This window comes from Ipomoea triloba, chromosome 11 (genome assembly GCF_003576645.1).
Source record: "Ipomoea triloba cultivar NCNSP0323 chromosome 11, ASM357664v1".
In the NCBI taxonomy this organism is placed as follows: domain Eukaryota; kingdom Viridiplantae; phylum Streptophyta; class Magnoliopsida; order Solanales; family Convolvulaceae; genus Ipomoea; species Ipomoea triloba.
In genome coordinates, this window is record NC_044926.1 from 4,428,022 (window position 1) to 4,450,235 (window position 22,214).

Here is a 22,214-nt window from a genome sequence, read left to right on the forward strand (position 1 = left end):
AAAAAAAAAAAAAAAAAAAAACATGATTCAGACATGATTATGGCCCCAAAAAAAAAATTGACTGGATAAAACATGATTCCCGTACTAAAAGGTTAGGAGTGTAATACACTAAAATAGGGAGAGGATTTGGGACATCTATTTAATTCACTAATGGGAAATACTAAATATCGTGTCTGAGCAATAAATACAAAAGTAAATGAAATTTAATGATTAATTAGTATGATCGATCTTGTCAAGCACTTTGTGCTCAATTGACATATTTGTAGCTCTTTTTGAGAGAATGTCAAATGATCGAATTCGACGGTTGGATATTGAGTATTTGGACTGCAATAGGTAGAGAAAGTATAGAATAAATATTATCTTGTAATAGAGTTTAATCTTAATAAATATAGTTTAATAATAAATGAAATATTTAGACACAGGTAAAGCCGTAAAGGGGCAATATAAAGTGATTATTTTACCAATTTTTTTTATAATTAATTTACTCTCATTTATATAATTAATTAATCAATGAATGAATGGTATCTGGTACAATCAAGTAAATATCTAGTTGCATGTATTATGGTTAAACTAATATAATTATAGTATTAAAAATTTTAAAAGTGTTTATACACTATTGACACCCAATCTTACGCAACAGCGCCTCAGTATATATACCTCTCCATCCCCACTCTCAAATCTCAACCAATTCCCATAATCACTACTGTTATTGCTCCTTACAGCTTTGAGTAACTTTGTTTCCATGGCTAAGGGCACGGCGGCGGAGCCAGGGTCGTTCACGGCGAAGGACTACCAAGATCCTCCGCCGGCGCCGCTGATCGACCCGGAGGAGCTGACGCAGTGGTCGTTTTACAGAGCTCTGATAGCAGAGTTCATAGCCACGCTTCTGTTCCTCTACGTCACTGTCTTGACTGTGATTGGGCACAGCAAAGAAGCCGACGCCTGTAATGGAGTCGGCGTTCTTGGAATCGCTTGGGCCTTTGGTGGCATGATCTTCATTCTTGTTTACTGCACCGCCGGCATTTCAGGTCCCCGTTATATTCATTCTCTGATCTTCCTATATATATATATATTCCCAGATTTTCCATTTTCACCCCAAAATATCAAGGCTACGTTCAGTATCCTGTCATTCAAACGCTAAACGTAGTGCTGATTGCTAAGCAAGTATAAGAAAATTTTGACATATGCCTTAAATCGTAATGTTTGATCCTGACAAAAATGGTGGATCAACTATCCTGCCATCTAAACGTAACACTAATTGTTATGCAAGTATAAAAAAATAAAATTGTGTTTTAATTATTTATATAAAGTAGATCATTGGTTATTAGGTATAGTTTTTGACATAATGGTAGATTCTGGGCGTTGTTTTTAATGCAGGGGGTCATATTAATCCGGCGGTGACATTCGGGCTATTCCTAGCTCGGAAAGTTTCGCTGGTCCGAGCGGTTATGTACATGGCGGCGCAGTGTTTGGGGGCCATATGTGGCGTCGGGCTGGTGAAAGCTTTCCAGTCGTCGTACTACACTAGGTACGGCGGCGGTGCCAACAAGTTGGCCGACGGCTACAGCGACGGCGTGGGTTTGGGCGCTGAAATCATCGGAACTTTTGTTCTTGTGTACACTGTTTTCTCAGCCACTGATCCCAAGAGGAATGCCAGAGATTCACATGTCCCTGTAAGCATTCACACACTCCTATATATACTATATATGTACTATATATATATATATATATATATATATATTTCCGCCTTGTCCTTTGTTGGGAAGTTGGATGCTCAAGAATCTAAGAACGGTTGCTTAATTATTTAATTCTCAAGTGGATAATTGAATAGAAAAGTGGGCATGTGAGGACTATGCAGACAGGAATCAACATTTGACAATATAATATGTTTGTTGTCACAATAGTATATATTATATACTATGAACTCTTTTTTTTTTTTTAATACAACTAACTAGGCTCAAACTCATGACCTCCCATATGGGAGAGCTACTACGTACTCTGCCATTTGAGCACAAGGTGCTTGGCTGAACTTGACTATATAAGAAATTTCTAAAGTGTCGTTGGTTATTTAGTGTCTTTTACACTGAGTATAATTATGTATGTTCTTTTAATTTTCTCCGTTAATGTGAACTCTTGTCTTCATAGTATCAAGTAGTATGATTAGGCGTGGGACAACCCCAATTGGTTGGATTATTGTTGATTTAATAATTATAAGGTTTCAAGTTTGACCCTAGGTGGGAGTCTGGCCCCCTATTGATCTTCTTAATTTGAACCTATCAGCTATATATATAAGCAACCTAATCTAGATTTATATTACTTCCTTGTAATCCTTTGTTTGCTGAGATTACAAGCAAGACAAGTTTACCCCGTCCACACTTTCGGATAGTGGAGACGTACTATGCTTAGTTAGTTGTATCTAATGTAAAAGGCACCGGTGCTGATTGGGAAGTTCAAAAACAAAACTCATCAAGACTAACAATGTGAAATATTGTTTTTGAATGATATATAGGTTTTGGCACCTCTCCCAATAGGATTTGCAGTGTTCATGGTTCACTTGGCCACCATACCGATCACCGGCACAGGCATCAACCCTGCAAGGAGTCTTGGAGCTGCTATTATGTATAACAAGGACAAAGCTTGGAATGACCATGTGAGCCTACTAAATTAATCTAACTTCTTTTGCAGCATGGTTTAATTTCCTCTTCTTTTTTTTTTCAAAGATTTTTAAACTTTTTTTATTTTTTTCATATTTTTGTGCAGTGGATCTTTTGGGTAGGACCGTTTACTGGGGCAGCCATTGCAGCCTTCTACCACCAGTTCATCTTGAGGGCAGGAGCAGTGAAGGCCTTTGGTTCATTCATGAGCATAAGCTCTCAAGTTTAATTTGAATTGAAGTGATTGTTTCTCTTCTACTTTCACATTCTTAGCAGAATGATGATGAGTGAGTTTGGGGAAAAAGATGATGTTTTATTAGTGTGTTGTTGTCCTAGGTCATTTATGGTACTCATTGTCACAGCAATTCTTTGTTGATCAAGCACCACGGGAGAGTGTTTGGGAGTCTTTATTTTTGTTTTTATTTTTTGTCATGTATTACTTCACTTTTGTATCTACACTACTTCATATTCATGTAGTATCTTTCCTCGTCTGTCTATTTCTTTGTTGTTAATTAGATTCTTTTATGTTCAAATTTATTTTTGGGCATTGTTGGTGCTGGTGGACGGTTGCTGGCTGGCCAACAAAACTTTTGGATTACGTAAAAAAACAACGAATAGATCGAGTTAAAGCACAAAAATTAAAGCAAAGAATACTCTTAGGCTATCCCCATTTGTGGGTTTTGTTGAGTTTTTAGAACAATAAAAATTTGGGGGTGAATTTTTTAATAACAAATGTGAGGATGATGTTTTGAGGGTGTTTTTCTCCTGCAAGAGAGCAAATTTTGTCAGCCCCAGTGGGTCCCACGGGATGGCAGAACAGCTGCGCCTCACCTCACGACGTGAGGCAAATTGCTATTCCTATAAATAGGGAATTACATCTTGAAAACTCATATTGACCACGCTGACCACACGAGGACAGCCCATCGAGGACTAATTCAAATTCACCCACAATCGTACTTTGAAAATGTGACTCCTAGTTTGAAGTAAGGCTACATTAGTGATTTTTATATTTATATATTTTCTTTATTATTGCACCAACATGGCTATGTAATATAGTCATTTACATATTGAGACAAGTATCTACAAATAGTGTCAAGAATCAATACAATTTACAAAATGATTCTAGGAGAAACTTGTTGATTGATGAAGTCATGAAACAGTCAGCCATTAACTCCTACCAAAACTTAGACATAATTTGTGATAATATGGTACAAAGAAAACTCCAAAATGGCATTGTAGCCTGAGCTTTCTTCTATTCTATATATACATAACTAAAGTGAAATGATGATGACTTTTAGATGTCATTCTGAATTTAATCTTTTAGTTAAGACAGAACACGTACAACACTGATTTTGGTTCTTGAAATATACCTAAATGTTAGTGGTGGTGTATCAATTTCAATTTTCAATTAGCACCGTTGCCAACCATCATGAGTTGACTAATACTCTAATCGGCTAATTCTTTCAGCCGGAGGAGCTCCGGCATGACCTCCTTCCCCAAATCCGGCCGTTCCTTTCTCCTCAGCTGTGCACATTGCAGGGCGAGCTTTCCCATGGTTAAAGCCTCCTCGACCGGCCAATTCGTGACGGAGGGGTCAAGCATTTCCACGAATTTCCCCTTCTCCAAGGCGTCGCACGTGTGATGAGCGATCCCCATCGCCGGCTTCGCCGTCAGCAATTGCAGAAGCACAATCCCGAAGGAATACACGTCGGATTTCACTCCCAGCATCCCCGTCTGCTGATACTCCGGGTCGATGTAACAGAAAGTTCCGGCCGCTGACGTCATCCGCAGCTGAGTGACGTCATCGGCTACAGACGGCGGCACAAGCCGCGCCAGCCCCACGTCGCTGATCTTGCTCACGAAGTAGTCGTCGAGCAGGATATTGCCCGGCTTCAGATCCCGGTGAACCACCGGCTCCGGCTTCGTCTGGTGCAGGAATAGTAGTCCGGTCCCGACCTCCGCCGCGATCCGGAACCGGAGTTGCCAGGATAGCGGCGACTTGTCTCCCCGTTTCAAGAGCCGCTCCTCTAAGCTCCCGTTCGCCATGTAATCGTACACCAGACAGCCGTACTCCGGGCAAGCTCCAAGCAGCAACACCATGTTGGGATGGCGAAGGCAACTCAGCACTTGTATCTGTATTACAATGTAGTATTTTACTACTGACTCTATTGCAGTATTAGAGTGCAGTTGTTGTTCATAACTAGTTCTGCCTCAAGTGCAGCTTAAATCTTATGAGAGAATAATTTGGCGCTACTAGACTACATCTTCCTTGGTACAGGTACATCTAACATAAATTTATAATAAAAATAGAATACATTTGAGAAAAGTGCTTAACAATGAATTACCTCTTTATGAAATTGGGACATGCCCTGAGCAGCGTCAGGGCGCAGCACCTTGACCGCTACAGGCGTGTGATCAAGAATACATTTAAACACAGGCCCATACCCTCCTTCTCCAATCTTTCTCGACTCTGAAAAGCGTTCGGTAGCTTCTTCGATTTCCTCAATGGTGTACCTCCTGTACCTAAATTCATATCTCCCATTCTCTACCTCCTCCGCTTCACTGCCACTTCTCTTCCCACTCTCTGAACTCACTTTCGACACGTCATCTTCTGGTTGCGTCTCTTCCAATCGCTTTTCTTCCTCAATTCGCCATAGCTGGAGCTCAGTCGCCTAAATATAAAACTAACTTTTAATTCAGACGAAAAACATTATTCCATTCATATATATAACCCAATTCAAATCAATGAATATGATAGCGTGCCTTCTGCTTTGCAGTTAAAGCTTCTTTGCATGCTGTGCTATACAAATCCATCATCTTCTGCAGCTCTTGCTTTAGCCTTTTCATTTCAGCATCACCCTCGTCCTATTCATTTGAACTAAGTGATTAAAGGTTGATTTACCAAACATTATTACTATATACATATATGTATATATATATATAATATTTATATTAATGGGATATAAGCAGGGCCGAATTTTATGACTGATCCAAATTCTACTAAGTATTATTCAAAAAAAAATTCTACTCCGTAATATTCACTGGAATCACTTTTCTTCAATTCGCAATTTATTTTATACTTTGATAGAGGCTCACTTATTTACCAAAAAATCGGGCCTAAATATAAGATATAGAGTTTATAGTATATAATAGACTTACGCCATCAAAGGAGGAAGATGAGCAATTATCAGTGAAGGAGCTGGTATCGCTGGCCTTTGATCCAAAGCCCGACCCGAAGCTGCTTTCGGAGCTGGTGGAAACCCGAGATGTACGGCCCGAATCCAATCCGTCATTGAACATAGAGGAAGTATCGGTGCTAGGCCGGCCGGAGCTCACAAATGATATATCAGTGTCGTTGTCCAGAAAGTCTGAAAACGGCTTCCCTTGGATCCCTCTTCCTGCGGCTTTATCAAACGGTGACCTGTATGTGCAGTCTTATTGTTAGCTAGGTTAAACTAATTAACTGTGTTAATTTATCAACTCCACTCATTTCGTTACCTGAATGGTATTTCCATGTCGCTGTGGTACATGAAAGATGCGCGATTGTTCTTCTCTCCAAATGTTGCAAGTTTGTCTACATTAAACAAAACTCATTACTCTACCTCTAGAAAATATGGTGGTATATAAGGAAAAATGTACTCCGTATGTAACTGTGCACTTAATGTGTTGGGAATGAGTTAATTGTTGGGTGGAGGCAAATTTGGTACCGATGTAGTAAACACGGAGCCTATCCTTTACATCTACGGTATGGGGTCGGTTAGGGTCAAATTCCGGACCAAGGAGTGTTAGTAGGATAATAAGATATAGTCCGGTCAACGTGACAATGTGTTAGAGGTCTCCGAGCTAATAGCTATAGTGTGGAAATAGCCAAAAGTTCCCTTTCCAACAATAAATGCAGTATTTATAGGCTGTCGAGGACCGATACTAGCATGCCGCGTGGAGGTCATGCACGAAGCCAAGCCAAGTGTCAAACGAATCTTGGTCATTGCCGTGGTGCCCTAAGTCCTCAGGAAGCGGTCCGACCATGTTGGGTTAGTGAGATACAACCCTAAAGAATCCTCTTCGAGGCTATCTTTCGGCTGAGCTCGGTTCCACGCATGGTTGGGACACTGGGTCGTCTTGACCGGTCGTGGTCGAGTCAGTTTCGGCTGGATCCCAATGTTTCAAAATCCATCACCATACAAATAATACAACCGGAGAATAATCTCCATCAGGTACATTTATAATTTTTAATATAGTGATAAGCAGTTGATCATAATAATTGTCTATAGTTGACCAGTTTAAACAAAAAACATGAGACAAACTATTATGGGCCCATAAGTTATTGCAAGAACAAGAACATCGTAGTGTACCTTTTAAAGTAGGAGTGTGTCTGTGGCGTGTGACTGCCGGAGTAGCAGCGGCGTTTACTTTGGGGACGACGGGGGCGGCGACGGTGGGTGGGCTGTTTTCTTGCTGTTCCTCGTTCTTCTTGTTTATCTGGTTGTAGAGTGGGGACATAAACGGCGCCGGACGAGAAGCGTTTCGTACGGACGAGATTTTGGCCTTGGAAATCACATAAACAGTGCAGAAATCAGGCGCGCCTTTTGAAACGCAGGTTGGGACGTCCATAACCTTCAACCTCCTGTAAACGACAACATTATGAATCATGAGATCGAGCTTGTAATAATCAAAGGGTGTACGACGTTGTGGGAGATCGAAACCTCGGACTTAACTTGAGAAATCCATGCTTTGATGCACCGAGAACTAGGTTTTCGATTGCGGCACCAGACACGTATTGCATCAACGCTTTTGATACATCTGTGTCTTCCAGAATGATATCCATGGTTTGTATCTGCCACGAATTAACATATACATACATATATATACATACATATATATATATATATATATATATATATCTTCTAAACTCAATTGCAATCATCAAATCTCACTGAAAACTAACTTAGGGTCTGTTTATTAACTCAAATTTTTTTGCAGTTTTCTGAAAATTTAGAAAATTGAAAAACAGAAAACAGAAAACTTACATCTTTACGCGTGCAGAAGACATGAAAAACACCAAACAATTCTTTGGTGTGTTTTTCAATTTGTTGCTTTCGATCCTGACCCGCTGTGGCAGCACCATCTGTACACGTAAAATAAGATTATTGTGTAGCCATGACCAGACTTTCTGCCACCGGAAAGTCATCAACATTCAGAGACCTTGCCATTCGTTACTTTCGTACAAAGGTGAGGAAAAGTTATTTACAATAGTAGCAGTTTTGTACTTACGGAAAGACTTGTGAAGGACGTGGATGAGGACGAGGGTTTGGCCCCGGGAGACGAGGTTTTCGGTGGTCCATTTGAGGGCAGATTGGCTCCCTTTGTCTTTGTCAACGGCGATGGCGACGAGGCCGCGGCTGGCGGGGGCAGGGGCCTTGTGTCCTGCTCCGCCGTTGGGTTTGGAACTCTGGAGCCACATTTCTCACTTCATTTTATGTTCGAATTATTTTCACGGTTTTTTGTTTGGGGATTTGATTTTGTTTAGTTTTGGTTTGGGTTTGTTGGATGGGGACATGAAATACGGTTCCAATGTTGGGCACAAACGTGAGAAGAATCGAAATTTACTCCTACGAGTCAATGTGAATCGCTTATAATTGGGGATAGATATGCTCTTTTACAATGTTTAATTTTCTCTTCACTATTGCAAACGCTTCCAATCTTTTTTTCTCCTCACTCTTTATTTCAATGGCTGCAAATCAATGGATTTGGCCAATCAAATTGGTGGCGAATTCCCGCCCATTGGAGTTTTGCTTTATTATTTTTTTCTTATTAATCTCTGCATTGATTGGCTATGTTTTTATTTTTTTTCCAACGCAGATATTAAAGTGTTAATGGAAAAAAGGTTTAATGTCTTTGCATGTAGTTATTTATATTTACGACGTTAAGCATTCAATGTTAGTTTAGTTATGATTATTATATATCTCTAATCTCATTAGGTTGTGGTGTCTACATCTTTGGCGCATGCTTGCAGCTTCATGATGTTAGGTTTTTGCAGTCTTTCATTCACTCTCAAATCTCAATCTTCTTGCACACAGTTCTTCAGTACGCTGCTTCTATTTCACTATGGCTTGCCAGTTTATACAGGCAATTCGTCTGCCGTTGGTATGTACCTACTTCGTATCTTTGGGGAAAGATAACAAAACAGTTAGAAGTAGAGAGTATTTATTCTATGATGTAGAGGTAAGAGCATCCTTACTTGTGGATTTTGGAGCAGTAGATAGTGAGATGGATGAAAGAGAAAGCAAGAGAGAAGAATTGGGGTTGTATGTAATGAAGATTAGAGGTTTTTTTGCAGGCTTGTGGGACCCATTGACAAAATGGCCTAGCCGCGCGCGCCCGTGTGGCTGCCACAAGTGCGTGGGCCCAAAATGGCCCAGCCGCACCACGTGCCCCGGCTAGTCACATCAGGCGCTCTAACATTTGATTTTTTTTAAATACATTTATTTTTTTCCCACCCATTTTCTTTTTCCTAATCACACTTACAAAAACTCATTAAAACCACAAAAAAAAAAAAAAAAAAAAAAGCTCCACTACTATAGATGCTCTAATTGATGTTGCTATACTACCCAGAAACTTTTTCATTTTCCAGAACTAAGGAACATTTTACAACTAACTGTCAATTTGCCCCGGCATATATATATATATATATATATATATATATATATATTTTAGTTCCCGTGCTATGATTTTATGTGCGTAATTTTCTTAAGGTACGTGATTTTCCTTAAGTGAGTGATTTGTATTTTTAACGTGAGTGAATGTTAAAACAAGTTCAGTATTGCGCGCTTATTCCCTTTTCTCTTTGATTCCGCCACCCACATCTCCACTATCACATGGTGCTCTGGACATCACTTGCATTTTCCTTGTTTCGTTGCATTCACGTTCACATGTATATTCCATTTCCTCATTTTGTGGCATGCATTTCATTCCCAATTCACACACTTTAATTCACTATTTCCGTATTGCATGCATTATGTACATATAAATACAATGCAATCACTTTCCATTTGATTTCCTCTTCATGCTTACACGTACGTAAGCATTTTGCATTTTGTTTGATTTATATGTCAATCCAATTTGATCTCAAATATATAATAATCATACGTACTGAATTTACTAAGTACGTAATATATATATATCATATATACTAACAATCCCCCCTTTGGCATATGTTAATCAAACAAACAAATGGCAATTCTCTCCCTCAACTCATACGCACTCTCCCCCTCAATTCATAACTGAGTGTACATCAAGTTCTCCTCATTAATGCATACGCACTCTCCCCTTTTGATAAACATTAGCCAAAAGGTAACATAATAATAACAATATGTATTGAATAATGCAAAAAAATTCAACTAAGAGCATGCAATTGATAAGATGTGGATAAATACTGAAATTTCACAAAGGGAGGATATGTGAGGTATATCAACATGAGAGTCCCATAAGACCAAACATGAAAATAACAATAGTGAAAAACTTTCATATCAGACTCTTCTCAGGTCCTTTTGGAACCATATTAAGTAATGGGTAATCCACGTTCAATTCCCTTAAATTTATCTCAAACATTGGTTCAATTCCCTTAAATTTATGCTTCCACTTCCTCATTTAAGCCATGTTCACTTATGCATTTATTGCCACTTTGCTTTCCACTTTCCATGAAAATAGCCACCATTTTCATTTCACTTTGCATTTTCCATTTTCCATAAAACTAGCAGTACATGACTTTGCAATTTCCCATTTACCATAACACTTACCCACTAAATGATTTTACTTGTTAGGCATCACAAAACCCATAAATTGATTTTGCTTTAGTTCATGGTCAACATATGTCAATTTATACACCAATTAATATTCTCAACTCTTAGCTTCGCCATCAATCTTGTAGCCAAAGAATTTGATGATGTTGGGGTGGTCCAGATTTGAGAGTAGGTGGATCTGGCGGGTGAATATTTGGCGCCCAATCTGTCCAAGTCCAAGGAGCTGCCTCTTCAAAGCGTAGTTGTTGCCAATAGGCGGGTGGAAGGCCTTGTACACATCGGAATGTACCCCAACGCCAAGAAGGGTGTCCTCGTCGATCCACACTTCCGAGATGTTGATAGGATGATTAGGAGGAGGAGTGGGGAGAGTAATGGGAACATCATCTGAGCTTCTTGAAGAGTCATGGTCTGAGGTTACCGGTGGAGGCGGTGGAAGCGGCCACATAATAAGAGATCAAGATCAAGATCCTGGTTTTTAGATTTTTTTTTTTTAAAGAGAGATCAGAGTGGCCGTGTATGTATATATATATATATGCACCAACAAATCCATATATGCACACATCATATCAAAATTGAAGTCTTTTTTAATTAGGAAAAAAATTCTGTTTTGAAATTTAAAATTGATGACAATTTTACCCTTTAAAATAAGTTACTTGTCTAAATTTTGGTTATTGGTGACTGAAAATTAGATAAGATTGATCAAATGAGACAATGTAAACTCTCAATAATAGAATTGGATTTCTAGACCTCATGTCATGAGTCTCAAGCGACCAAAAAGATCAATAGCATATTCACATACCTAACTTATAAGCTAGTCGTGAAGCTTAAACTAATTGAAATTAAAATGTTTAGTAAAATTAGCTGTTGAATAAGATGATAAGTGTAAAAAGACATAAAAACATTTTTATAAATTTATATATTCATATTTAAATATTGATATATATTGCAATTTAAAGTTTAAAATATATATATATATATATATATATATATATATATATATATATATATATATATATATATATATATATATATATATATATATATATATATATATATATATATATATTTGACGTTTTTGATCTAGCTAGCATCTTATAATAAAGTGGCAATGTTTAGATTTATTTTTGTGTATTTTAAAATATGTTAGTTATAAAATAGATTACATATGGAATGTTTTAATATATTGTTTTATATTATCCATTTGTTTTAATCTTATCAATTCATTAAATATTTAAATAGAAGGATTTTAAACCATTTTTAAGGAATGTTATGAGGCTACCCGTGAGCCCCGTCGCGGACAGCAGCGGGGCACTGCACCTCACGGCCACGATCACGGCTGTGAGCGCGGCCGTGACCCCTGCTGTTGTCCAGTATTTAATGACGCTTTTTGCTGTTTTTTGGGTATTCCGAGCCCTAGTTTAGTTCAGTATATTTTACCTTCTCCTGAGAGTTTTCCATAGCATAGAATAGCTCATATTTACATACTTGAATTTGTTTGCAAGCTTGGAATCGTGGTTTGGATTGGAATTACTCTTCGAGATTGTTAGTAAAGTTCTTTCTTTTATTCTTTTATTTCTTAGATTCGTTGCTAAGATTTCAATATTTAATTCTTGCTTTGTTTTGTTTACGTCAATGATGAGTGAGTAGTTTGTTTATGGGTTTAGATTAGGGATCTATTGCTAATCTTAATGTTCAATTTGTGATTATTGCATAAAGGGATTGAATTATTCACCTAGGGTTTATGTTGAATTGGGGATTGAATTCTACTTGTTATTAATTGATGGCCACAATTGATTGCTAGTTTAGGAGAGGGATTCATTACAAAGAAAGTTGGGTGAAGACCTCGAGCCTTACCAATTTCAACCTGATTTTTCCTACTATGAGAATAGGGGTAATTTGGGGGCTTACAATGCTTAGGCGCTTAAGACTATGATTGATGCATCAGAGAGACAGTTCCAAAGGAAAGGCTCCAGTGCAAGACAAGAGTGCCCCGAGTAAGAAAGGTGAGAGCAAAGACAAGAGGACAAATGACTCGGTCGTACCTTGCAACTTGTTGCCATATCCACAGAGATTGTGGAGATCAAAAGAGACCGAGAGAGAGAGAGAGAGAGAGAGAGCAAGTTCCATAAGATGCTGGATAAGTTGGAGATCTCCATGCCTTTTGTTGAAGCAATGACTCAAATTCCATCGTACAAGAAGTTCCTGAAGAACATTTTAGGCAATAGGAAGAAGCCAGAGAAAAGTGTGGTGGTGGATCTAAGCGAGGGAGCATTAACTTGTGCAGTTCTTCAACATAAACTGCCTCCTAAGCTGAAGGATCCAGGTAGCTTTGCCATTCCATGCATCATTGGTGGGTTTGTAGTGGGTGGTGCTTTGTGTGATCTAGGAGCGAGTGTTAGTCTTATGCCTTACTCTCTTTGCAAGAGACTCAACCTTGGAAAACCAAAGCCTACTACTATGACTCTACAAATGGCAGATCGTTCCATAAAGCGTCCAGTGGGAGTGCTTGAAGACATCCCGGTGATGATTGATCAATACTTTATACCGGGGGATTTTGTTGTTCTGGATATAGAGGAGGATGCCAAGGTTCCTATTATACTTGGTAGGCCTTTTCTAGCTACTGCTGGCACACTCATTAATGTGAGGAGAAGGAAGCTTATAATGGAAGTGGCTGAGAACAAGATCGAGTTTGACATATTCAAGATGGCAAAACACCAGCCCTCGTATGTTGATGAGTGTTATTTGGTAGATGGACTGGGAGAATGCACTGATGAGAATCGAGGAACAGAGCTAGGGGACGTGCAAGATTCCCTAGTCACTCCTAAGCCTCCTGAGGAAAAGCATGTTTTGAAAAGAGGGAAAAAGTTCTTTGGTCCTGATGATTTCTATAGGAGATGGATGAAGGAGCTCTCTAAGTTCAAAAGACCACCAGATCTTGTGGTCTCCAATCACACTTGATGTGCATGAGGTTGAGTCGAGCTAGTGACATTAAACTTAGCACTTCATGGGAGGCACCACATGTTATCCTTTACCTTTTTGCATTTTATTTTACTGCATTTGTATTTTTTGTTTTAGTTCGAGGTAGAGTTAGGAGTTTTTCTATGTTTACGGGGTGTTAATTAGGTTGTTTTTGTGTGAGGTTTGCATTAGTTTACTTCTGAGAGAGTGGGGAATAGTTGGAATTAGGGTGTTTATGATTTGGATGGGTTTAGAAGTGTTTTGGAGATATTCTGAACTGATTTGCAGGTGAAATCGAGCTTTTGGCGCGAACGCACAGCGATTGGCGAAACAGAACACCGACCTCACGGCCAATCTCACGACCGTGAGGGCGATTTACAGTGCGTTTTCGTAGATTGGGGGCTCAGGCTCACGGCCAGGCTCACGGCTATGTACCCGGCTGTGATGTTTGCTTCAATTTCCAGTACACAGAGCTGATTCCAAGCCTTAAGGTCACGGCCACCCTCCCGGCCGTGACCCTGCCCGTGATAATTTATGGGGATTTCCAGTACGAAGAGAGCAAAAGAGAGCCCGGTTACACGGCCACCCTCCCGGCCGTGATCGCGGCAAGTACAGATAAGACCCACCCGCGATTCCCATTCCATCTTTCCCCAAATCCCAACCCTAGTTTATTTCTCTCCCAAATCCTCTCTTTCCCCATCACTTCTCCACCATATTTGCCTCCTTTAATTAGTGATTTCTTCCAAGTTGCTCTTCACCCACTTTATCTTTTTCAAGTACTCAAGGTTTGGTTTTCAATTGCTTTACTTTCGACATCTCAATTTCTAATTAATGGTTTGATATTCATGGGTTTGCTTGAATCTTTACTTTTATGGTTGAATATTGTTAGATTGAGCTTACTTAGGGTTATTATTGTTGATTTCATGTTTAGAAAGCTTGCTTGATGCTTCAATGGTGTTCATACTAGAGATTTGGGTGAAACTTTGAATACTCACTTGTTGCTTGGTTGAACGTTGATTTTAGAAGAGATTTTTTGTAGTTTTAGGTTGTGGAGTAGTTTATTAACTGTTTAGGCAATGATTACTGAGCAATTTTGCAATGTTTGAGCCACAATATAGTCTAGGTTTTGAAAAATTGCAGGAAATTAAAAAAAAGGGGGAAAATTATGAAAACAACAACAATCTGTGTACTTGTTTCTTTGTTATTTTTAGTCTTACATTCTACTCCACAACCCCATATCACAATGTTTTCATTATGCCTAACCCCTCACCCTGTGAATATGCTTGTTCTGAGATTGTTTGCAGATGTCTCCCCGTCCTCGAAAGAAATCAATTGCACAAAATCCGGCTTCGGCAGCACAACCGGAGATCACACCATTCCACGACCCAAAGAATTTTGACCGTTACAAGTTCTTTTCTGAAAGAAGGGTTTTCCAGCCGTACATCCTTACTTTGGATGTGGCGGAACAGTTTGGCATTCGGGATGAGGTAAGGGAGTTGGTGTCCCTCCCGGAGTGGAGGTACTTGTTGATGGATTTCAGGGAGGACAACTATCCAGCTGTGCTAGTTGAAGTGATGACAACCCTGAAGATTCCCAAGGATGATGGGCTCACTTGCAGCCCCTGTATGACATTCTATGTGGGGCACACCCTGTTTAAGTTCAGTGCAGACGAGATCAATAATTTGATGGGCTTCAAGCAGGTACATCAGCTCAATGGGGAACTCCCAAGCTTTTTGGGAGGAACTCACGGGTGGCACCACGGAATTCAGAAGCTCACATAGCCGCTCCACATCATTCCTTAAGAAGGAACATAGGTTTATGCACTATGTTCTCTCTCATTCCATTTGTGGGCTACCGATGCTACTAGTTCCATTAATCACGCTGACATGCTATGTCTATATGGCATGGTCAAGCGCCAGCGGATCCACATGGGAGTGGTCGTCTCCAACCTGTTCGCCAACCAGTATCAGTCGAGGGGTGTGGCTCTATACTTAGGCCGGTACCTTACTCGGATCCTCAAGGCTTCGCAGCGGATTTTATATTAGTTGAGCCGAAGTCTCCAGGCATGCAGCTACTGACAGCTAAGGCTGTTGAGAGGATGCGTGACAAGATCGGGGCTAAGAGAGCCCGCACTATTGTAGAGCGTGAGGACAAGATGGAGGAGGAGGCTTATGATGCTCATCTTGATGTTGCTGGTCCCGCCCATGTTGGGGCAGGCGAGGGTTCTTCTTCAGGGGATTTCCAACAGCAGGTTCTTGCTCAGCTGGCGGCCATGAACATGAAGGTCGACCAGATTTACCACAGGATGGATGCTATGGAGGTGGCGAATGCCCAGAGCCGCGATGAGGCACGTGCTTACTATGAGTGGATGCGAGGTCACTACCCACCTCCAGGGGGCCCTCAATTCCCACCGTTTGATCCCTCCTTCATGGGATGATGTGCCCTTTGAGAAGCTTCTTGAACTCTACTCTTTTGTTTTTTGTTTATATTTTTATTGTTTCTTTTCTTTGTTTTCTATGTTCTGGTTATTCTCTTGGGATTGTATGATGATTGATTCAAATGCTGCATTATTATCTCTATTGCTTTAGTTTTTTCATAGTCTGTTTTCCTGTTTCCGTTTACTGCTGCTTTACTGCTTCCTAGTTCGATTTCTCTTTATTTACTTTGTCCATCAGGGACGATGTCCAGGTTTAAGTGTGTGTGTGGGGGGGGGGTGGTGCTATTTCTGGTTTGAAAATGAAATTTTTGGTGAACTTTGCTTGAAGGACTCAATGTGCACAACTTAGGATAGTCTATTTCCCTTGTGTTGTGGCTGTGACCACTTTCCTTTCTGCTGGTTGGTGGTTTGTTTTGGTGGTACTTGTGCAGCCTAGCTTGTTAGAGATGATTCAAGCTTGAGCTTTCTTTAACTCAAACACACAACCTCTTATATGAGAAAATAACTTGGTGCTACTAGATCACATGATCTTTGGCACATGTAATTAAAGATAGAATACATTTGAGAAAAGTGTTTGATATATAGTGGATTACCTCTTTATGAAATTGGGACATGCCCTGTGCAGCGTCAGGGCGCAGCACCTTGACCGCCACAGGCGTGTGATCAAGAATACATTTAAACACAGGCCCATACCCTCCTTCTCCAATCTTTCTCGACTCTGAAAAGCGTTCGGTAGCTTCTTCGATTTCCTCAATGGTGTACCTCCTGTACCTAAATTCATATCTCCCATTCTCTAGCTCCTCCGCTTCACTGCCACTTCTCTTCCCACTCCCTGAACTCACTTTCGACACGTCATCTTCTAGCTGCGCCTCTTCCAATCGCTTTTCTTCCTCAATTCGCCATAGCTGGAACTCAGTCGCCTAAAATATAAAACTAACTTTTAATTGAGATGGAAAACATTATTCCATTCATATATATCCAATTCAAATTCAAGAATCTGATAGCGTGCCTTCTTCTTTGTAGTTAAAGCCTCTTTGCATGCTGTGCTATACAAATCCATCATCTTCTGCAGCTCTTGCTTTAGCCTCTTCATTTCAGCATCGCCCTCGTCCTGTTCATTTGAACTAAATGATTAGAGGTTGTTGATTTACCAAACATTATTACTGTGTATATATATATATATATATATATATATATATATATATATATATATATATAATATTTATATTAATGGGATATAAGATATAGAGTTTATAGGAGTATATAATATGGCATCTAATATATATAATGTTTGTTGGCATATTACGCTATCAACGGAGGAAGTTGAGAAATCAGTGAAGGAGCTGGTATCGCTGGCTTTTGATCCAAAGCCCGACCCTAAGCTGCTTTCGGAGTTGGTGGAAACTCGAGATGTACGGCCCAAATGCAATCCGTCATAAAACATAGATGAAGTATCGGTGCTAGGCCTGCCGGAGCTCACAAATGATATATCAGTGTCGTTGTCCGGAAAGTCCGAAAACGGCTTCCCTTGGATCCCTCTTCCTGCGGCTTTATCAAACGGTGACTTGTGCAAATATGCAGTCTTATTGTTAGCTAGGTTAAACTAACTCTATGTTAATTCAGCAATTCCACTCATGATTTCGTTACCTAAATGGTATTTCCATGTCGCTGTTGTACATGAAAGATGCGCGATTGTTCTTCTCTCCAAATGTTGCAAGTTTGTCTGCATTCAACAAAACTCAGCACTCTGCCTCTAAAAAATATGATGGTATATAAAGAAAAATGTATGTAATTGTGCACTTAATGTGCTTGGAATGAGTTAATTGTTGGGTGGAGGTAAGTTTGGTACTGATGCGGTAAATACGGAGCCTATCACCTACCTACTGTCCGGGGTCGGTTAGAGTCAAATTCCAGACCAAGGAGTGTTAGTAGGATAATAAAATATAGCTCGATCAATGTGACAGTGGGTCAGAGGTCTCCGAACTAATAGCTATAGTGTCGAAATAGCCAAAAGTCTCCTTTCCAGCAATAAATGTAGCATTTATAAGGTGTCAAGGACAGGTACCAGTCTTGTGGCATGCGTGACGTGTGGAGGCCATACACGGGGCTGGGCGATGGCCCGAGGGCCACAGGCCAAGTGTCCAACGACTCCTAGTAATTGCCGCAGTGTTGCCCTAAGGCCTCAAGGACAGGTCCGACCTTGCTGGGTCGGTGAGATACAACCCTAAAGAATCCTCTCCGAGGCTATCTTTCAGCTAAGCTTGGTTCCACTCATGGTCGGGACACCGGGTCGTCTTAACCAGTCGTGGTCAGGTCGGTCTCAATCCGATCCCGAGGTTCAAAGCCGATCACCATACAAGTAATACTACCGGGGAATAATCTCCATCAGGTACAATTATAATTTTTTATATAGGGGTAAGCACTTGATCATAATAATTCTCAATAGCTGACCAGTTTAAACAAAAAACGTAAGACAACTATCATAGGTCCATAAGTTATTGCAAGAAGAAGAACATCATAGTGATTAACCTTTTAAAGTAGGAGTGTGTTTGTGGCGTGTGACTACTGGAGTAGCAGCGGCGTTTACTTTGGGGACGACGAGGGCGGTGGCGGTGGGTGGGCTGTTGTCTTGCTGTTCCTCGTTCTTCTTGTTTATTTGGTTGTAGAGTGGGGACATAAACGGCGCCGGACGAGAAGCGATTGATATATAGTCGATTACCTCTTTATGAAATTGGGACATGCCCTGTGCAACGTCAGGGCGTAACACCTTGACCGCCACAGGCGTGTGATCAAGGATACATTTAAACACAGGTCCATACCCTCCTTCTCCAATCTTTCTCGACTCTGAAAAGCGTTCTGTAGCTTCTTCGATTTCCTCAATGGTGTACCTTCTGTACCTAAATTCATATCTCCCATTCTCTACCTCCTCCGCTTCACTGCCACTTCTCTTTCCACTCTCTGAACTCACTTTCGACACGTCATCTTCTACCTGCGCCTCTTCCAATTGCTTTTCCTCCTCAATTCGCCATAGCTGGAGCTCAGTCGCCTAAAATATAAAACTAACTTTTAATTGAGACAGAAAACATTATTACATTCATATATATATATATATATATATATATATATATATATATATATATATATATATATATATATATATATAATCCAATTCAAATTCAAGAATATGATAGCATGCCTTCTGCTTTGCAGTTAAAGCCTCTTTGCATGCTGTGCTATACAAGTTCATCATCTTCCGCAGCTCTTGCCCTAGCCTTTTCATTTCAGAATCGCCCTCGTCCTGTTCATNGAAAACATTATTACATACATATATATATATATATATATATATATATATATATATATATATATATATATATATATATATATAATCCAATTCAAATTCAAGAATATGATAGCATGCCTTCTGCTTTGCAGTTAAAGCCTCTTTGCATGCTGTGCTATACAAGTTCATCATCTTCCGCAGCTCTTGCCCTAGCCTTTTCATTTCAGAATCGCCCTCGTCCTGTTCATTTGAACTAAATGATTAGAGGTTGTTGATTTACCAAACATTATTACTATATATATATAATATTTATATTAATGGGATATAAGATATAGAGTTTATAGCATATAATATGGCATCTAATATATAAGGAGTATAATGTTTCTTGGCTTACCCCCTATCAACTAGTCATACCCTCTATTCAATAAGCTAACAGCTATCCACTAGAAGTCATTTATCAAACAGGTCCATAGAGTTTATAGTATATGAGTTTATAGTATATACGGATCGGAGTACCATAAAATATATTAAATATGGCATCTAATATATAATGTTTGTTGGCTTACGCTATCAACGGAGGAAGTTGAGAAATCAGTGAAGGAGCTGGTATCGCTGGCCTTTGATCTAAAGCCTGACCCTAAGCTGGTAGAAACCCAAGATGTACAACCCGAATCCAATCCGTCATAGAACATAGATGAAGTATCGGTGCTAGGCCGGCCGGAGCTCACAAATGATATATTAGTGTCGTTGTCCGGAAAGTCCGAAAACGACTTCCCTTAGATCACTCTTCCTGCGGCTTTATCAAACGGTGACCTGTATGTGCAGTCTTATTGTTAGCTAGGTTAAACTAATTAACTCTGTGTTAATTCATCAACTCCACTCATTTCGTTACCTGAATGGTATTTCCATGTCGCTGTTGTACATGAAAGATGCGCGATTATTCTTCTCTCCAAATGTTGCAAGTTTGTCTACATTAAACAAAACTCATTACTCTACCTCTAGAAAATATGGTGGTATATAAGGAAAAATGTACTCCGTATGTAACTGTGCACTTAATGTGTTGGGAATGAGTTAATTGTTGGGTGGAGGTAAATTTGATACTGATGTGGTAAACACGGAGCCTATCCTTTACATCTACGGTATGGGGTCGGTTAGGGTCAAATTCCGGACCAAAGAGAGTTAGTAGGATAATAAGATATAGTCAGGTCAACGTGACAGTGTGTTAGAGGTCTCCGAGCTAATAGCTATAGTGTGGAAATAGCCAAAAGTTCCCTTTCCAACAATAAATGCAGTATTTATAGACTGTCGGGGACAGGTACTAGCATGTCGCGTGGAGGCCATGCATGAAGCCAAGCCAAGTGTCAAACGACTCTTGGTCATTGCCGTGGTGCCCTAAGTCCTCAAGAAGCGGTCCGACCATGATGGGTTAGTGAGATACAGCCCTAAAGAATTCTCTCTGACCTATCTTTCGGCTGAGCTCGGTTCCACGCATGGTCCGGAGACCGGGTCGTCTTCACCGGTAGTGGTCGGGTTGGTCCCGGCCTGAACCCAAGCTAGGTTCAAAACCTATCACCATATAAGTAATACGATCGGGGAATAATCCCCCTCAGGTACAGTTATAATTTTTAATATAGTGGTAAGTAGTTGATCATAATAATTGTGTATAGCTGACCAGTTTAAACAAAAACCCGAGACAGACTATTATGGGTCCATACGTTATTGCAAGATCAAGAAGAAGAACATCATAGTGATTAACCTTTTAAAGTAGGAGTGTGTTTGTGGTGTGTGACTGCTGGAGTAGCAGCGGCGTTTACTTTGGGGACGACGGCGGCGCGGGCCGTGGCTGGGCTGTTGTCTTGCTGTTCCTCGTTCTTCTTGTTTATCTGGTTGTAGAGTGGGGACATAAACGGCGCCGGACGAGAAGCGTTTCGTACGGACGAGATTTTGGCCTTGGAAATCACATAAACAGTGCAGAAATCTGGCGCTCCTTTTGAAACGCAGGTTGGGACGTCCATAACGTTCAACCTCCTGTAAACCGACAACATTATGAATCATGAGATCCAACTTGTAATCAAAGGGTGTACGTTGTACGTGGGAGATCGCCCGAAACCTCGGACTTAACTTGAGAAATCCATGCTTTGATGCACCAAGAACCAGGTTTTCGATTGCGGCACCATACACGTATTGCATCAGCGCTTTTGATACATCTGCGTCTTCCAGAATGATATCCATGGTTTGTATCTGCCACAAATTAACATATGTATATATATATCTTCTAAACTCAATTGCAATCATCAAATCTCCCTGAAAACTTAGGGCCGGTTTATTAACTGAATTTTTTCCAGTTTTCTGAAAATTTAGAAAATTAAAAAACAGAAAATAGAAAACTTACATCTTTACGCGTGCAGAAGACATGAAAAACACCAAACAATTCTTTGGTTTATTTTTCAATTTGTTGCTTTCGATCCTGACCGGCCGTGGCAGAACCATCTGAGACACGTAAAATTACAAACGTTAAGATTATTGCGTACTAGATGACCAGACTTTCTGCCACAGTTAAATCAACGACATTCAGAGACCCTAGACTACTTTTGTACAAAAGTGAGGAAAAGCTATTTACAATAGTAGCAGATGTGCAGTTTTATACTTACGGAAAGACTTGTGAAGGACGTGGATGAGGACGAGGGTTTGGCCCCGGGAGACGAGGTTTTCGGTGGTCCATTTGAGGGCAGATTGGCTCCCTTTGTCTTTGTCAATGGCGATGGCAACCAGGCCGCGGGTGGCGGGGGCAGGGGCCTTGTGTCCTGCTCCGCCGTTGGGTTTGGAACTCTGGAGCCACATTTCTCACTTCATTTTATGTTTTAATTAATTTCACGGTTTTTTGTTTGGGGATTTGATTTTGTTTAGTTTTGGTTTGTGTTTGTTGGATGGGGACATGAAATACGGTTCCAATGTTGGGCACAATCTGTGGTCAAACGTGAGATGTATCGAAATTTACTCCTACGGGTCAATGTGAATCGCTTATAATTGGGGATAGATATGCTGTTTTACAATGTTTTCTCTCTCACCATTGCAAACGCTTA

General features: G+C 40.2%; 2 protein-coding genes and 1 pseudogene across 2 annotated transcripts; 1 reads left to right on the forward strand and 2 right to left on the reverse strand.

Annotated features, from left to right (window-relative positions):
- The first annotated feature begins 701 nt into the window (after positions 1–701).
- Positions 702–3,151, forward strand: LOC115995810 (probable aquaporin PIP2-5). The gene is made up of 4 exons (XM_031234958.1): positions 702–1,028; positions 1,378–1,673; positions 2,510–2,650; positions 2,761–3,151. The coding sequence occupies exons 1-4, from the start codon at positions 743–745 to the stop codon at positions 2,881–2,883; spliced, it is 846 nt and encodes a 281-aa protein (XP_031090818.1). The 5' UTR covers positions 702–742; the 3' UTR covers positions 2,884–3,151.
- Positions 3,152–3,915: 764 nt separating this feature from the next.
- Positions 3,916–8,158, reverse strand: LOC115996915 (U-box domain-containing protein 52-like). The gene is made up of 9 exons (XM_031236353.1): positions 7,926–8,158; positions 7,682–7,779; positions 7,370–7,488; positions 7,007–7,278; positions 6,153–6,228; positions 5,814–6,075; positions 5,418–5,519; positions 5,000–5,326; positions 3,916–4,787 (listed from the first exon to the last, which is right to left on the reverse strand). Exons 1-9 carry the CDS (start codon positions 8,113–8,115, stop codon positions 4,101–4,103), a joined length of 2,133 nt encoding a protein of 710 aa, XP_031092213.1. The 5' UTR covers positions 8,116–8,158; the 3' UTR covers positions 3,916–4,100.
- Positions 8,159–16,270: 8,112 nt separating this feature from the next.
- Positions 16,271–21,972, reverse strand: LOC115997006 (annotated as a pseudogene).
- Between the last annotated feature and the right edge of the window lie 242 nt (positions 21,973–22,214).

What these genes read in the sequence shown, in the direction of transcription:
- LOC115995810 (XM_031234958.1), top strand. Translation starts at nt 743, where the DNA reads ATGGCTAAGGGCACGGCGGCGGAGCCAGGGTCGTTCACGGCGAAGGAC. An exon ending in CTGCACCGCCGGCATTTCAG is followed by an intron (nt 1,029 to 1,377) that starts GTCCCCGTTATA and finishes TTTTTAATGCAG; the next exon opens with GGGGTCATATTAATCCGGCG. An exon ending in ACAAAGCTTGGAATGACCAT is followed by an intron (nt 2,651 to 2,760) that starts GTGAGCCTACTA and finishes ATTTTTGTGCAG; the next exon opens with TGGATCTTTTGGGTAGGACC.
- LOC115996915 (XM_031236353.1), bottom strand. Translation starts at nt 8,115, where the DNA reads ATGTGGCTCCAGAGTTCCAAACCCAACGGCGGAGCAGGACACAAGGCC. An exon ending in TCAAAGCATGGATTTCTCAA is followed by an intron (nt 7,279 to 7,369) that starts GTTAAGTCCGAG and finishes TGTCGTTTACAG; the next exon opens with GAGGTTGAAGGTTATGGACG. An exon ending in GACATGGAAATACCATTCAG is followed by an intron (nt 6,076 to 6,152) that starts GTAACGAAATGA and finishes CTGCACATACAG; the next exon opens with GTCACCGTTTGATAAAGCCG.